The 17,359-nt window shown below is 46.1% G+C and overlaps 2 protein-coding genes across 2 annotated transcripts; both read left to right on the forward strand.

Annotated features, from left to right (window-relative positions):
* The first annotated feature begins 1,040 nt into the window (after positions 1–1,040).
* On the forward strand, positions 1,041–9,004 carry slc35a2 (solute carrier family 35 member 2). The gene is made up of 6 exons (XM_044038681.1): positions 1,041–1,360; positions 3,478–3,660; positions 3,920–4,071; positions 4,231–4,353; positions 4,434–5,026; positions 8,251–9,004. Exons 1-6 carry the CDS (start codon positions 1,297–1,299, stop codon positions 8,276–8,278), a joined length of 1,143 nt encoding a protein of 380 aa, XP_043894616.1. The 5' UTR covers positions 1,041–1,296; the 3' UTR covers positions 8,279–9,004.
* Positions 9,005–9,590: 586 nt separating this feature from the next.
* On the forward strand, positions 9,591–17,011 carry LOC122777436 (sodium- and chloride-dependent creatine transporter 1-like). The gene is made up of 13 exons (XM_044038679.1): positions 9,591–9,891; positions 11,563–11,694; positions 11,855–12,122; positions 12,374–12,506; positions 12,639–12,773; positions 13,315–13,418; positions 13,643–13,767; positions 15,564–15,676; positions 15,839–15,976; positions 16,067–16,169; positions 16,278–16,378; positions 16,566–16,736; positions 16,818–17,011. Exons 1-13 carry the CDS (start codon positions 9,591–9,593, stop codon positions 16,950–16,952), a joined length of 1,959 nt encoding a protein of 652 aa, XP_043894614.1. The 3' UTR covers positions 16,953–17,011.
* The last annotated feature ends 348 nt before the right edge of the window (positions 17,012–17,359 follow it).

Raw genomic sequence — 17,359 nt, forward strand, 5'->3', positions numbered from 1 at the left:
TGGGATGAAAATACCTTTTTTTTCTTGGAATAAAAAGGAAAATGTTTCTGAAACAAATGTTGGGCGTTTTATTGTTTGTCCTCACTGCCGTCCCCACTATGAAGACGTGTCTCTCTGTGTGATGTCATCAGTGGACATCCTGCAGCAGATTCAATCTGATTTTTAAGATTTGCACACCAAGGAAAATCAAATAAATGAATCTTATACTTTAGTGAAACAGAAATAATGTATTTATTTTCATTCATTCATTCATTCATTCATCTGTTTATTATTAGAACATGATGAGAAACTAATGAATACATGAAGTCAATCAGTGGTCATCATGGATACCGAAACCTGGTCCTAATGAGCCAGAACCTTATTTCTGAGGAACTGGTTTAGGGCTAAGATTTGAACCGTGGTGAGGTTAAAGTTAGGGTTAGTTATGGGTTAGTATGTGTTCAGGGCCGGCTCTTGGCATAGGCGATATAGGCGGTCGCCACCGGAGAGCAATCTCGCCTAGGGCACAAAATTAGGTAGAGCCGGCCCTGTATGTGTTACACCCTCAGATACAAATTCATAAAGCTTTAAAACACAACCAACAGCCAATAGGGATCCTCGCCTTCATCCGCGAATGAACAAGGAAGTGTTTGTGCGTTGGCAGAACAGAGAGGTGGATGAGGAGGTCTCACTCTGACTGTTTATTCAGAGCTTAATTACAAAGTTCCTGAATGGTGCTGGAAAAGCAACGACACGTGTCATATACACAAGAGTTGGTATAAAATAATAAAAAATTTACATTAAGTATACACAGGGGAGATGGCTGTTAAAGTTCACAGCTGTATAGTTATATAGGAACAGGCAGGAACGATGATCAGCACACTGTGGAGACATCTTATTCTCCAGTCCAGATCCTCGTCCACAGCTGCTCTGACCACCACAGACTTCACACTGCTAAAATTAACTGTAATATTTGCATCGTTGTTATAAATACTAATATTCGTGGTTGTTTTCGTTCCTGTTTTTTCGCTCAGAGTGATACCTCCTGTCAGATTCTCTTACTTCCTGAACACCTCAGTTCCTCCACGCAGAGTTTTTTTTTCCACTCAGGTGTTCGTGGCGGTTCCCACCGCAGGTTCAACTCTCACCTCTGACTCACACCCGTACACACTGACTGCAGCCCGACGGACAATCGAACCGCCACACCATTGCTCGGGCTGGGTGAGAATCGTGAGCTGGGGCTATCTGTGGGGCTAGCGCAGTGTTAGCAGAGCCGCAGCGGGGCGAAGGTTCGGTGCCGCCGGCAGAAGGAGCAGCATGGGCGCCGGGAACCACAGCCAGGCGCTGGCAGAGAAACCAGCGACCCGGAGTCAGAACGAAGGTGAGCGGTGCCGAGAGCTCGACATGGTCCGCTGTGACCCGGGTACAGAGAGCAGCAGCAAGGCAGGTGTGAAAGAGTTGACGTCCGTGTCCGTGTCCGTATCCGTGACAACAAGTTATAGTCAACGATGGACGTGAGCTGAACACTTCCTGTAGCTAGTCACTGTTAGCTCTATTAGCTCATTTAACACTGTTAGCTCATGTTAGCACTGTTAAGACTGTTAGCTCCTGTAACACTGTTAAGACTGTTAGCTCATGTTAGCACTGTAAAGACTGTTCGCTCATGTTAGCACTGTTAACACTGTTAGCTCCTGTAACACTGTTATCAATTTTAGCTCCTGTAACACTGTTAGCTCCTGTAACACTGAGTATAATTAAGTGTGTGAGTGTAATTTAACTTCTGTTAGCTCAGTGGTTTTCAATTATTTTCTGTCATGCCCCCAGAGGACAGAATTTCCTTCATGCCCCAAATTGAAATACAATTGAGAACCTGATCATATTAATTTATCTCTATAAACCACTGTATGAGTTGTCCTGCCCTGCCTCTCGCCCCTGACACCTCACCTTGCTCCCACTATTTGAGAAGTATTGTGTTAGCTTGTGTGGTGTTAATGAGAACATGAATTGTCTGTGTGTGTGTGTGTTTTGTGTGTGTGTGTGTGTGTGTGTGTGTCTGTCTGTCTGTCTGTTTATTCTTGTATGTATATCTTTGTGAGGACATTTTGTCTGATCCCCATCTTTAAAGGTTTTTTTTGCAGGTTAAGTCCTGGTTTTAGGGTTAGAAGTGGGTTTAGTTAACTGGTAACCCTAGTTACTTGGTTACCGGTGGAGACTTTTGAAATCACTGCTCTTTTAATTTTATAAGCTGAGTTTCCTGTGATGTGACTGGCTGAGGAAGATGTGGTTCTGCTCGTCCTTTATTCATGTATTCATCAGTTATGATCACACGTTTACTCTGTCGTCAAATACAGGTGCTGGTCATATAATTAGAATATCATCAAAAAGTTGATTTATGTCAGTAATTCCATTCAAAAAGTAAAACTTGTATATTGTATTCATTCATTACACACAGACTGATATATTTCAAATGTTTATTCATTTTAATTTTGATGATTATTACTTACAACTAATGAAAATCCCAAATTCAGTATCTCAGAAAATTAGAATATCACTTAAGACCAATACAAAAAAAGGTTTTTTAGAAATGTTGGCCAACTGAAAAGTATGAACATGGAAAGTATGAGCATGTACAGCACTCAATACTTAGTTGGGGCTCCTTTTGCCTGAAATACTGCAGCAGTGCGGCGTGGCAGGGAGTCGATCAGTCTGTGGCACTGCTCAGGTGTTATGAGAGCCCAGGTTGCTCTAATAGTGGCCTTCAGCTCTTCTGCATTGTTAGGTCTGGTGTATCGCATCTTCCTCTTTACAATACCCCATAGATTTTCTATGGGGTTCAGGTCAGGTGAGTTTGACCAATTAAGAACAGGGATACCATGGTCCTTAAACCAGGTACTGGTAGCTTTGGCACTGTGTGCAGGTGCCAAGTCCTGTTGGAATATGAAATCTGCATCTCCATAAAGTTGGTCAGCAGCAGGAAGCATGAAGTGCTCTAAAACTTCCTGGTAGATGGCTGCGTTGACCCTGGACCTTAGAAAACACACTGGTGTTGGTCCCAAGTACTTTACACTGGACTTCAAGCAACGTGGATTGTGTGCCTCTCCTCTCTTCCTCCAGACTCAGGGACCTTGATTTCCAAAGGAAATGCAAAATTTACTTTCATCAGAGAACATAACTTTGGACCACTCAGCAGCAGTCCAGTCCTTTTTGTCTTTAGCCCAGGCGAGACACTTCTGACGCTGTCTCTTGTTCAAGAGTGGCTTGACACAAGGGATGCAACAATCTACTGTGATTATAGATGATCAATATCTCATTCAAACCAGTATAATGTAAATCAAAAGAACATTCAATCAATACTTTGTACATTGATACTCTGGTCAGTACTCTGGTCAGTACTTTGGTCAGTACTTTGGTCAGTACTCTGATCAATAGTCTGGTCAGTATTCTGATCAATACTCTGGTCAGTACACGTTTAACAAGTGTTTGTTTGTTTGTTCACAGTCAACAGGAAGTTGAAGTACGCCAGTTTGGCTGTGCTGGTCATCCAGAACGCCTCACTCATCCTCAGCATCAGATATGTCCGCACGTTGCCCGGCGACCGTTTCTTCACCACGTCGGCGGTGGTCATGGCCGAAGTCCTGAAGGTCCTGACGTGTGTGATCATCATCCTGCTGGAGAAGAGACGTGAGTCCAGTTAGAGGGGGGCAGGGCTACAGAAGCATGACATGATGACATCACCTCTCTGTCTCTGCATATGTCCATGTGTCTCTGCGTGCGTCCGTGTGTGTCTGTGTGTCTCTGCGTCCGTCCATGTGTCTCTGTGTGTCTCTGTGTGCGTCTCTGTGTGTCTCTGTGTGCGCCGTGTGTGTCTGTGTGTCTCTGCGTGTATGCGTGCATCGCTGCCTGCGTCCGTGTGTCTCTGCGTGTGTCCGTGTGTCCACAGTGAACGTGAAGGAGACGTCATTGTTCCTCGTGGACGCCGTGCTGGTCCAGTACAAAGACACTCTGAAGATGGCGGTGCCGTCGCTCATCTACACGCTGCAGAACAACCTTCAGTACATCGCCATCTCTAACCTGCCAGCCGCCACCTTCCAGGTTAGAGGTCACGCGGTCTGCTGAAGACATTAAAGGGACAGTTCAGGGTTTTTAGCGTGGCTGGGTTCAGATCACATGTTTGTGTTGACATCATAGATCTTCACCACACTCTGTTGTCTGACGTGTTTGTTTTCGTTCTCTGGCTCGGGTTGTCATCAGGTGACCTATCAGCTGAAGATCCTCACCACAGCTCTCTTCAGTGTCCTGATGCTCAGGAAAACTCTGACCAGAGTCCAGTGGGTTTCACTGCTGCTGCTCTTTATGGGAGTGGCCATCGTTCAGGTGAGTCACCACACACACATACACACACACACTGTTGGTTTCACTCACTTACTCTCTCCCTCTCCTCCCCCCGCCACCAGGTGCAGCAGGAGGGAAATAAGGAGGCATCGGTGTCGGATGCGTCTAACCAGAACTATGTGGTGGGTCTGGTTGCCGTGGTGATCAGCTGCTTGTCGTCGGGCTTCGCCGGCGTCTACTTTGAGAAGATCCTGAAGGGAAGCTCCGCCTCCGTGTGGGTGAGGAACGTGCAGCTGGGGATCTTCGGCACGTCGCTCGGCATGCTGGGACTGTGGTGGAACGACGGCGCCGCCGTGGCCGAGCACGGCTTCCTGTTTGGCTACACCAACATGGTGTGGTGCGTCATCTTCAACCAGGCGTTCGGCGGCCTCCTGGTTGCCGTGGTGGTGAAGTACGCTGACAACATCCTGAAGGGCTTCGCCACGTCCTTCTCCATCATCGTCTCCACGGTGATGTCCATCTATCTGTTCGCCTTCCACGTGGACCTGCTCTTCACGGCGGGGGCGGGGCTTGTCATTGGGGCCGTCTACATGTACAGTCTCCCTAAAGCACCTGGTGGTGGCAGTGGCTCCTCCTCCTCCCCCCCCTCCACCTCCTCCTCTTCCACAGCAGCGAGTACAAAAGGAGGCGACGAGCTGGAGGCGTTTCTGCCAAAGTCAGTGCTGGTGAAGTGATTCTCTCTCTCTCTCTCTCTCTCTCTCTCTCTCTCTCTCTCTCACTCTCTCTCTCTCTTTCTTGTGACATCTCCTGGTAGTGCCACTTCCTGTCTTCTCTCTGTGGGGTCAGAGGTCAGTTCCTGAGGTTCTTTCCCTCCTCCTGAATCTGAGGAGGAGGAGACTTTGTTTTCCTCTGGGGTTTTTTTCTTCTTGACTCCGCCCTCCATCTTTTGGGGCTGCGGACTTCCTCCTTCCCTTGACTCCGCCCCCTGCCAAGGAAGATGAGAAGGTGAGGACTGATGTCCTCGTCCCTCCTCCTCTTCCTGTCTAACACACTAACTCCTCCTCTCTCCCTGCCCTCCTCACAGCTCAGGGGGGTGTGGTGACTCCTCCCCCTCACTGTTGTGAGCTCAAGAGGAGGCACAGGAGGGAGGAGCTATGCCCTGAGCACCTGTTTACTGTCTGTCGCCGTCTCTGCCTTAAAACTCTTGACTAACAGAGACAAAGCCTTACGCTGATTATTGATTATTCCTGATCAGATGGATTGTTTTCACTGTGCAGTCTCCATGGAAACGCCGCTTGCCTGTCTTATCTCCATCTCGATGAGGAGGCAGAGTTTACTGCCGGTGACATGTTACTGAAAAAGAGAAACAGGAAATGAACAGAACGATGATGTTGATTGTCTCCATGGTGGCGGCGTCTGCACAGTGGAAACATTGGCGTTTGGTGCCTTTCCTTCTTCATTTGTACAGAAGCCATGTGGCGTCAGTGTGAGGTCAGAGGTCACACTGGCGTTCTCTTGTAGTGGCTCCGTTTTTGGGGGCGGGTTGCTCGTTGATTGGAGCACATTTATAAATCAAAGCAATCAAAAATCACCTTCTTACTTTGCTGCTGCTGGCATCGAGGACAACGTCACAGCCACGGAGGAACGCAGTGAAGACGACGCCCTGATTGTCTCGTGGTGGTCGTGTGTGCGTGTGGCATCCAAGTGCATCATGGGAAGTCGTCATCGTCTTCTGTTGGTGTTTTTTTTTTGTTTTTTTTTCACTTTGGAAGAGAAAGTTGTTGTTTTTTTTGTCTCTGGACGTTTAAGCAGTCATCGCCACAGGGGGCGTGGCCACCACGGGGCGAGGACAGTGTGTGTGTTTAGCTAAAGTGGAAACACGAGGACACGTCAACTGACGTCACTCTGCAGGTGATTGATCAGATTAATGTGACGTTGTCAGACAATTAATTAATCTTGTGATTAAAACAAGAAAACTGAATAATCTGCAGTTTAATGTTTTACTGCTGTTAAATTAATATTTAATTCCTTAAACAAGGTAAACCCTTGTTGTGTTGTTGCCATGGAGACAAAAAACCTTTTCCTTTCAAAGTGAAAACGATGTTGAGTTTTGTTTTTCGTCAGAATCAAACTGTGAAGGAACAAAAAAAACAGGAAGTTTAACTTTTTAAAAAAAACTTTATATAAATGAGTCGTTTGTTTAATTTAACGTGGGAATGATAATTTAAGTTGATGAGTTAATGTTCTCGGTGACGGTGAACGAGGAAGAAGAGGAAACGCAGTAGGAAGGTTGGGTCGACCAATCACAGAGTCGGGATTCAATTGTCGCCATGACGACGGCAAATCTGTGACATCTGACTGATCAATAATCCATTTTGATACATATTGATAAAGATCAAATGATATCGTTGATAATCAGACTGTCGTTAGTCTCATTATCAGACTGTCGTTGGTCAAAATTACTTTTTCTTTTCTGGCGTTAATTATCGCGATTTTCATGAGGAAAAAATTGGACGTCAGATTAAAATGATGAGTTTGTTGAAATGATAATCATCTAATGACATCAAAGAAAAATGTATCATGTTTTTATTTATTTAATGAAAATTAATTTAAATCAAAAGCACATGTAAAGTTCTAATGTCTGCAGCGCCACCTGCTGGCCTGTTGAAACATCACAGGAAGTGGTCCACTTCCTCTTCCTGTTTGTTTGTTTGTTTGTTATTATTTGGCACTTTGATGATTGTTTGTATCGCGGCCTCTGAACTTTTGTGGGTAAATATTTTCTATAAACAGACGTGAACTTTGACCCTGAGTCTGTCGTTTTTTTTCTCTTAAAGGGAAAAATATTTATAAAATAAATAAGATTATTATGTGATGTTTACGTCAGAAAGGGGCAGGGCCTGAATGTGTTGTTTTTTTCTCTGATATGTAACATTTATGTTTTATCACTATTTAATATAGGACACCTCACTGTTGATCTTTTGACCTCTGATCGGCCTGCCTGAACATGTTTGCCTAGAAGAACCCGCCCACTTATAGTTTGGCCTTGAGGCTCCACCCCCTCTCTAATGTAAACATGTTGTTTCCATGTTCCAGCGTGTTTTTTCTACGTTTTACGGAAAAACAGTAAACATGAACTAATGTTACGAAAACAACCTTAATGGCGGACAGAAAGATACCCCTCCCCCTTGTGTCTCTCCAACACAATCCACTTATTTTGGCCGCTCTGAGCTTCCGTACTTGTGACATTTACCCTTTAACAAAACTCACATCTGCCTTTTTTTTCTTCAATGATTGGCTCCACTCCCTGGTGATGCTTCTAGAGAAACAGTGGTGTAGATGATGAATGGGAGGAGTCACTGCTGAATGTGGGCGGACCATAAAGAAGAACCTTCCGTAGAATTGTGGCTCCGCCTCCACAGCTCCCACACCCCTTCACCATCAACATGCTGTGTTTCATCAGTTGGTTTAAACTGGTCCAAAACCAGTTTCAACTGGTTTCCTTTTGACCACTAACAGTCTAGTCCAAACCTGAGTCCAGACTGAGCTGCAGAAGGCCACTCCCACTCTTAGTTTAGCTTAGCTTAGCTTAGCTGTAAGTGGTAGAAGATAAGAAGATGGTAACGTTTGTTTGCTGTTTCGATCACTGCGTCAAACAGGAGGTGTTTCCTGTTAAAGGTGCTGTCTGTGACATTTCACTCAATTTCCTGACGATAGTGAACGAAGGATCAGAGGTTTGTTTGTTTGGAGGAGGGCGGGCCTTGCTCTATGGAGGCAGCCATCTTGTGCCGCCATGTTGCACATTTTTAACAGTAAGATTGGTATTCAAATGAGGAAAGGCTCCGCCCCCATAACAACCTGTTGCGCAAAAAGTGTTTCTAACTTTGTGGTCTGTGAAGGCCACCGTATGTCCTGACAAGCTATTCCTCTCTCTCTCAGGTGTGCGGGTAAGCAGAAAGGCTCCTGATTGGTCAGCTGCTGGCCCTCAAACTGCTGATGTCATCACGTTTGGCTCCTCCTCCTCTGGCTGTTACTGGAACATGACGGCCATGGCCGTCGATCACACAACGCTAACTGCACGCAAAATAAACACATAAACACCGTGGAAGACGATGCAACAAACAAGAAATTACGAGATGTTACACTAATAATAATGATGATAATAATAATGTTAATATTAATGATAATGAAAAACACTTGAGAAATCCTGAATCAAACATTTTATCATTTGATTCATTAGATTTTATTTTAACATGTACATACATAATATTTTTAATAAGTCTCTTGTTTACATTTGTATAAGAGAAACATCTCTATTTTTTCTTCAGAAATATTAATCTTAACTGTTTAAAAGTAATTATTATCGGTAGGAACAAAGATCTGAACGGTCCACTTTAAATGAGTTTCTTGTTTTTCTCTTTATTATTATAGATCATTATTAGATTAGAGTGTTGTTGTTAACGTGAGTTTTTTGTTTGTTACAAAAAAACACATTTGTTGCACTTTATTCAAATTCTCTTTTTAAACCAGATCTACACAGTATTTGATTTTGTTTGTCCACCAGATGGCGCTCCCTGTTTTCTCAACTTTGTGACTCAACTTGTTTTCAAAGTAAAAACTCAACATTTATGAGTTATTACAAAATTATTTTTCTGTTACACAAAAACAACCAAAATGACCTCACACTGTAAAAAAACACTCAAAAAAAATATTTTCATATTGTTTTTGTATTCTTTTTTTTAATGTTTTAAACGGTTTTGTTTTTGCTTTTTTTACATTTAATGTAAAGTTTAACCAAACAAACATTAAACTGAGTAAAATCACAAACTTCCTGTTGGTTTATTTTCCCTCACTGATGTCGACATAGAAGAGAGTAGCATCGTTCTCTTCTTCGTTGGTAGGAATGCGTCTTATTCCAGTCTGTACGCTCACTCACACACACGCATGCACGCACACTCACTCACCAGGTGTGGACGGTTGTATCTTTAGGTCAGAACTCCACTGGCTGATGTTCATAGACGTGCATGCAGTCTTTCATTCAGACAGATAGGTGGCAGCAATTCTCCATGTGTGACTCACAGATGACAACGATCATAAAAGGAAAAAGAAATGTTTGATGATGAAAGGATGAAATCATCTGGAGTTCTGTTACCACCATTTCACAGTTATGTCTCCACATAGTGGAGAGACCCGCTTTTCAGTGGTTCTTGTTCTACTGGTTCTGGTTCTAGCCAGGTTTCTTGACTGAGACTAGTTTTGTGAACTGGTTCTGTTTTCCGATGGAGAGTCTTCCCGCCTCCCCTGTTTCTCTGGTTTTCCTGGAGGAGACCAAGAAGAACCCATCCAATGGTGATGAGTATGTGTCCTCAGCAGCAGCTAACGTCCCACCGACGGTCGTGTTGACGAACTCCGGCGATGGTCCAGACAAGAAAGAAGGCGTGGTCCCAGGGGTGGGGCCAGTATACCAGGAGCGGGAGACATGGAACCGGCAGATGGACTTCATCATGTCTTGCGTTGCCTTCGCTGTAGGACTTGGAAATGTTTGGAGGTTCCCGTACCTGTGCTATGAGAATGGAGGAGGTAACGCACACGTGCTAACACACACACACAAACACACAGCCGAAGGCCCTCCCCCATTGAGACAGTCTGTGATTGGTCTACATGAGAGTTGACATTTGTGAGTTTTTTCCCATACAAAGCATTTACAGAATTAGTAGGCCCTGTTGTAAGTCCTGTCGTTGGTCTTTGTCATAGGCCCTGTTGTATGCCTGTGTCGTAGGTCCTGTCGTAAGTAGGCCTGTGTCATAGGTCATGTCATAGGTAGGCCTGTGTCATAGTTTCTGTTGTAGGTCTGTGTCGTAGGTCCTGTCATAGGCCTGTGTTGTAGGTCCTGTTGTAGACCGTCAGTCCTGTTGTAGGCCTGTCCTGTTGTAGGCCTGTTTCCTGTTGTAGACCTGTGTCATAGGTCCTGAGTTGAGGCCTGTGTCCTGTTGTAGGTCCTGTTGTAGGCCTGTGTCGTCCTGTCAGTAGGTCCTGCTGTGGGCCTGTGTCATAAGTCCTGTCAGAGATCCTGTGGTAGGTCTGTGTTGTCGGGTCCTGTCGTGAGACTGTGTTGTAGGTCCTGTCAGTAGGGGCTTGTTTCTTAGGTCCTGTTGTAGGTCCTGTTGGGCCTGTGTCAGAATCCTGTTGTAGGCCTGTGTCGTGAGCCTGTAGGTCGTAAAGTCCTGTTGTAGGCCTGTGTCGAAGTCCTGTCAGAGGGGGCTTGTTTCAGGTCTGTCGTGAGGCCTGTGTTGTAGTTCCTGTGGCTGTGTCATAGGTTCTGTTGTAGGTCTGTGTCATAGGTCCTGTCATATAGGTCCCGTCATAGGCCTGTGTCATAGTCCTGTTGTAGGCCTGTGTCATAGGTCCTGTTGTGGCCTGTGTCATAGGTCCCGTCTGTAGGCCTGTTTCATAGGTCCTGTTGTAGACCTGTGTCGTAGGTCCTGTCGTAGACCTGTGTTGTAGTTCCTGCCGTAGGCCTGTGTTGTAGTCCTGTGTCATAGGTCCTGTTGTAGACTTGTGTTGTAGGCCTGTGTCATAGGTCCTGTCGTGAGGCTTGTGTCGTGGGTCCTGTTGTAGGCCTGTCATAGGTCCTGTTGTTAGGGGCTTGTGTCGTAGGTCCTGTAGGCCTGTGTAGGTCCTGTCATAGGGCCTGTGTTGTGGGTCCTGTTGTAGGCCTGTGTCATAGGTCCTGTTGGGCCTGTTTCATAGGTCCCTAGTTGTAGGTCCTGTCGAGACCTGTGTTGTAGTTCTTGCCCCTAGGTTTGTGTTGTAGTCCTGTGTCATAGGTCCTAGGCCAGACTGTGTGTTGTAGGCCTGTGTGTAGGTCCTGTCAGAGGCTTGTGTCAGAGGGTCTCTGTAGGCCTGTGTCATAGGTCCTGTCAGGCCTGTGTCGTATGTCCTGTTGTTAGGACTTGTGTCAGGTGAGGGTCCTGTTGTAGGCCTGTGTCGAGGTCCTGTCATAGGCCTGTGTTGTCCTGTTGTAGGCCTAGGTCCTGTCGTAGGCCTGTGTTGTAGGCCTGTGTCATAGGTCCTGTCGTAGGCCTGTGTTGTAGAGCTGAACTGTGGACAGTTTTTTTAACCTAATAAATTATTATTCATGATATTTACTGATATATTTATAATGTGCTATAGTGCTTTGTAAGTAATCCACACTGCAAATATGTGTGTGTGTATATTTGTTCTGATAGTGTGTGTGTGTGTGTCCTGCAGGTGTCTTCCTGATTCCTTACTTGCTCTTCGTCTTCGTTGGAGGAATCCCTGTCTTCTTCCTGGAAATCTCTCTGGGTCAGTTCATGAAGGCCGGCGGAATCAACGCGTGGAACATCGCGCCGCTCTTTAAAGGTGACACGTCGACATCAATCAATATCAATTTCCCAGCTGAGGTTGTTTTGCCATGGTAACATTTGATTTGATTTACAAAAAACATTGAGCCAGTCTGTGATTGAACACATGTATGTGCAGAATGAAGGGAGTCATGTGACACGCTGTTCCCACCCCTCAGGTCTGGGTTACGCCTCCATGGTCATCGTGTTTTTCTGTAACACCTACTACATCATGGTGTTGGCCTGGGGCCTCTACTACCTGGTCAAGTCGTTTAGCTCCACCCTGCCCTGGTCCACCTGTGATAACGAATGGAACACACCCAGCTGCGTGGAGACCTTCCAGCACCAGGACTGTAAAAACAGCAGCCTCGCCAACATCACCATCACCGGCAACATGACCTGTGCCCAGCTGGCAAACGCAAGCTCACCAATCGTCGAGTTCTGGGAGTAAGTTCTGTCTTCTGTCAGGGGGGCGGGGCAAGTGGGAGTGGGCGGGGCATTGATGACGTTGATTGTGTTGTTGAATTAAAAGAAGAAATGAATATTTAATGATGTTGTCCTCACTGAGTCTTCTGTCAACATTTGAACTGCAGCATGTTAGTGATCAGAGACGTGAAGAAGACAGAAGACATCATTACAACACACACTGCTACTCACCTGTCCTCTGTCTGTCCCTCACCTGTCCTCTGTCTGTCCAGGAACAAGGTGCTGGACATCTCGTCTGGTCTGGATGAACCTGGACGTCTGAAATGGGAGATCCTGCTGTGTTTAATGGCCGCGTGGGTGATTGTTTATTTCTGTGTGTGGAAGGGAGTCAAATCCACCGGGAAGGTATGTGTGTGTGTGGTTGTGTGTGGTTGTGTGTGTTTGTGTGTTCGCCGATGTTGACACTGAAAAGCCAACGTTTATGTCTGTGAACCAAAGCAACACCAATTACATTCCCCAGGTGTGTGTGTGTCTCAGGTGGTCTACGTCACAGCCACCTTCCCGTACCTGGCCCTCTTCATCCTGCTGGTCAGAGGTGTGACTCTCCCTGGTGCTTATGATGGAATCATGTACTATATCAGTCCTGACTGGTCCAAGCTGTACCAGGCTAAGGTCTGTGTGTGTGTTTGTGTTTGTCTGTGTGTGTATGTGTGTGTGTGTGAGTAAAACATCTGATTAGAAAAAGTGAGTCAGTGTGTGTTTGTTTGATCAAGTCTTAGGTTAAGTTAAATTTGTGACCTCCTGACCCCTGACCCCCTGACCCCTGACCTCCTGACATCCTGACATCCTGACCTACTGACCTCAACCCCATTGAACATGTGTGCGATCAGCTTGGACGTGCAGTTGCTGTCAGAGTGACCACATTAATGGGATGACATCCCATAACGGGGAGGAGCCAGGCTGCTGTGACTGTGTATGTCCTTCTACATGATTCCGAGGTTCCTGGTTGTTTCTTCAGACTTCAGTCGTCCAGGAAAAGAGAAATAACCAGACATTTACAACTGTTACAACGAAGAAATAACCAACCAAACACACACCGACTCACTGTGTCTGATCTGTTTATAACATGGTGGTAGAAACTGCCATGTTTGATTCTTCTCTGTGACTTTGACTCAACGATTAAGACAAGATTCGACCTCTGACCTCTGTGCAGGTGTGGATAGACGCCGGGACACAGATCTTCTTCTCGTACGCCATCGGCCTTGGTGCTCTGACGGCGCTGGGAAGCTACAACCGCTTTGACAACGACTGCCACAAGTACAACACACACACACACACATTGTTTTGCTTTTCTAAAACCTCATAGACATAATCCTGACCCCTTACAATAACCTTAACCCTAAGACCAGGTCTTAACCATGAAAATCGCCCTTTAAGCTCATGGGAACCTCACAAAATGTCCCCACAAAAATAGAAACACACACGCACACACGCACACACACACACGATGGATGAAGTGTGTGTTGTGTCTCGTTTTGCAGAGACGCCTTCATCCTCGCCTTCATCAACAGTGGAACCAGTTTCTTCGCTGGTTTTGTCGTCTTCTCTACTCTGGGCTTCATGGCTGCAGAGCAGGGAGTGGAAATCTCACAGGTGGTTAAATCAGGTATACACACACACACACACACACACACACACACACAGAATCAGATCTGCAGTGTTTCCTTCTGAGGAAACGGCAAACTGAATTTTGTTAACCACTCACTTTCCCACATCAAACCCCATAGAGAAAATCAGCGATTTTGACATCAAAGCACACAGGAGTTGTTGATCTGCTGCCTCCATCACTAAGTTCAAATGTCTTATTTTGTCACTTCAGACCCTTTGTTCGGATTTAACTCAGTGACACAAAGTGACCACACGAGGCAGCAGTAGACCAGCAGCACCTGTGTCCCTGTGACACATTACATTACATGTCATTTAGCGACTTACAATAAGTGCATTTAAACATTTGGGTACAAACAAGAGCTAGAAGTAAGTAAGAGCTTCAAGTAAGCCAAACTATAAAGTTCTAGTCATAAGTGCGATGTATAAGCAAGTGGGGTTTTTTTGTCGTCGTGGTAGAGTCGAAAGAAATTTGTTTTTTGTCGATGGCGGGAGATGTGGAGGCTTTCTGCTGTCCAGATGTCGATGGGGAGCTCGTTCCACCATTTGGGAGCAAGGACAGCAAACAGTCTCAAGTTCTGTGAATGCCTCTGCAATCCTGTGAGGGGGCAGCAAGCCGGTTTGCCAATGCAGAGCGGAGTGGTTTTGATCATGTTCTCGCTGAACTCGATCCGTTTGTAATTTTCTCTATGGAGTTTGGTGTGGGAGAGTGAGTGGTTTACAAACTGATATTTGAATGAATGGGGACACTTGTAGACAGGTTGGGCAAACTTCCATGAACCCTCCGGGACTCTGTGGAGGAGTAGAGACTCCTAAGGTTCAACTATCCCCGGGATAGACCTTACTGAGAGGCTGAGTGTGATCCCACTGTAATTGTAACACACCCTCCAGTCCCCTACTTAAAGAAGGAGACCACCACCCCAGTTTGCTAATCCAGAGGCACTGTCCCACCAATCCACACTTTTATGGACAGAACTTCTAGATGCAGCCAGGGTGTTGTGGGTGTCCGGTGTGGTGTACTGAGGATTGGCTCACTGCTCTTTGCACATAATGTGGACCTGTTTGCTTCACTGGGTCCTGACCTTCAACTCTCACTGGAGAATGTTCACACATGAATCAGCACTTCCAAATCCGAGACCATGGGCTTGATCAAGTCGGGATGAGATCTTTCCCCAAATGGAGGAATTCAAGTATCTCAGGGTCTTGTTCATGGGGGAGCGACATGTGCCGATTCTGCATCGGTCCGTCATGGTGAAGAAGGATTTACCGGTCGATCTACGTTCCTACCCTCACTACGAGCTGTGGGTAGTGACCAGAAGAACAGGATCGCGGATGCAAGTAGTCGAAATTGGTTTCCTCCGCAGGGTGTCTGGCCTCGGTCTTCTGGGAGGGGCTCAGAATAGAGCCGCTGCACCTCCGCATCTGGTTAGCTTGCCTCCTGGACGCCTCATTGGTGAGGTGTTCTGGGCACGTCCCACCAGGAGGAGGCCCCCAGGAAGAACAAGGTGACTATGGCTTTCGGCTGGCCTGGGAATGCCTCAGGATTCCCAAGGAAGAGCTGGACGCAGTGGGCGGGGAGAGGAAAGTCTGGGCTTCTCTGCTCAAGCTGCTGCCCCAGCGACCTGAACTTGAATAAGTGGTAGAACATGGATGGATGGATGATGGATAGACACTTTCAAAGTTGGGCGGGACATAAAAGCTCTAGATATGGAAAAATCAGGACTGAAACTAACTAATCACCATTCAATCAATAATCATTGATCAGTGGTCTTCAGTCATGTCTGTGTTGTGGTCCAGGTCCAGGTCTGGCCTTCATCGCGTATCCAAAGGCAGTCTCACTGTTACCCGGGTCACCGCTGTGGGCGGCCCTCTTCTTCATCATGCTGCTGCTGCTTGGCCTCGACAGTCAGGTGATCAACTCCCACAATCCTTCACTTTCACCACACACTGTCATCATGACATCACAAGTTGATGATCATCTTCATCACCATCACCATGACTCTATGTTTAAATCTCTCTGTCTGTACTTCCTGTCTGTCCTGTCTGTCTGTGTCTGTCTGTCTGTCTCTCAGTTTGTAGGAGTGGAAGGATTCGTCGCAGGAATCCTGGATCTGTTTCCAGTACAGCATCAGCATCGTTATAAGAGAGAGATCACTCTGGTGATCTGCTGTTTGCTCTGCCTCATCATTGGTATCCCCATGGTGACGCAGGTGACGACGACACATGATGATGATGATGTTGACGTCATATGATTTACTACAACTTTTAAATATTCAAAACAAAAACGTGTGTGTGTGCAGGGAGGAATGTACGTCTTCCAGTTGTTCGATTATTACTCTGCCAGTGGAATGACTCTGCTGTGGCAGGCCTTCTGGGAGTGTGTGATCGTGGCCTGGGTCTATGGTACGTGAGACACACACACACATACACACACACACACACACATGTTGAAGTTGAACGTGTCACTGTTTGACCTGATGATGTCACTTCCTGTGGTCTGACTGTCTGCAGGTGCTGACCGCTACATGGACGACATCGCTCGTATGATCGGGTATCGTCCGTTCTTCTGGGTCAAGTGGTGCTGGTTGTTTGTGACTCCATGTGTGTGTATGGTGAGAGAACACACATGCACGCACGCACACACACACACACACACATTGAGTTTTACACTCAAAATCACAAAACATTTCATTTACAAAATACAATGGTTACATTTTTCTTATTTCATTATCTCATGTGAATGACGTTGATAATATAATGCAAGTTTTTACGAGTGTGGTGGCTCCGCCCCCTCTGCAGAGCATCTTCCTGTTTCACCTGATCACCTACAAACGTCTGACGTACAACAACGTGTACGTGTATCCGTGGTGGGGCGAGGTGATCGGCTGGTTCCTGGCGCTGTCGTCCATGCTCTGTATTCCCCTCACTTTCATCTACAAACTCTTCAGAGCCAAAGGCTCTTTCGCTGAGGTTAGCACCGCCCACCATGACATCATCACACACACCATGTAACCAATCAGACGCCTGAACACTGAACACTGTGTGTTGCAGCGCTGGTCTTACCTGACCACACCAGTGTGGGGCGCTCATCACCTGAAGTACATGGCCACGCCCCTGGCGCCGGGCATCGACCAATTGCAGAGCTCCATCTCCAGCCGCCTCGCCCACGACATGTCGCCGCCATGACCTTGACCTACAGTCGACCGGTCATCACCATGGAGATGAGAACAACAACAAAACAGATCAATGAAGCAGCTGATCAATGACCAATGATCTCACACTTACATACAGTTTAGGCCGACGCCCACAGACTGTTCTTCTGTCATGTGATCAGAGTGAAAATGATGTCACTTGAATGAATGTTGATCCAATTTTATCTGATCTGATTGAACCTGCTGTGATCTAACTCTTATCTAATCTTATTTGATTTGATTTGATTTGATTTGATTTGATTTGATTTCATCATGACCTGAATCTTCTAATTTTGCAGACTGGTGACATAGTGAAGTCTTCATCCTCTCATTAACGTGTGATATTGTGAATTATGCGTATGACGACGTGCAGATGAGCAAAAGTCTGGAGTTAGTGTTGCA

Source organism: Solea senegalensis, linkage group LG11 (assembly GCF_019176455.1).
Source record: "Solea senegalensis isolate Sse05_10M linkage group LG11, IFAPA_SoseM_1, whole genome shotgun sequence".
Lineage (NCBI taxonomy): Eukaryota > Metazoa > Chordata > Actinopteri > Pleuronectiformes > Soleidae > Solea > Solea senegalensis.

Excerpts from the sequence above, each read along its gene's own strand:
- slc35a2 (XM_044038681.1), top strand. The coding sequence starts at position 1,297 with ATGGGCGCCGGGAACCACAGCCAGGCGCTGGCAGAGAAACCAGCGACC. Across the intron at positions 4,072-4,230 it reads TGCCAGCCGCCACCTTCCAG|GTGACCTATCAGCTGAAGAT; the intron begins GTTAGAGGTCAC and ends GGTTGTCATCAG. Across the intron at positions 5,027-8,250 it reads CTGGAGGCGTTTCTGCCAAA|GTGTGCGGGTAAGCAGAAAG; the intron begins GTCAGTGCTGGT and ends TCTCTCTCTCAG.
- LOC122777436 (XM_044038679.1), top strand. The coding sequence starts at position 9,591 with ATGGAGAGTCTTCCCGCCTCCCCTGTTTCTCTGGTTTTCCTGGAGGAG. Across the intron at positions 11,695-11,854 it reads CATCGCGCCGCTCTTTAAAG|GTCTGGGTTACGCCTCCATG; the intron begins GTGACACGTCGA and ends CCCACCCCTCAG. Across the intron at positions 16,170-16,277 it reads GATCGTGGCCTGGGTCTATG|GTGCTGACCGCTACATGGAC; the intron begins GTACGTGAGACA and ends GACTGTCTGCAG.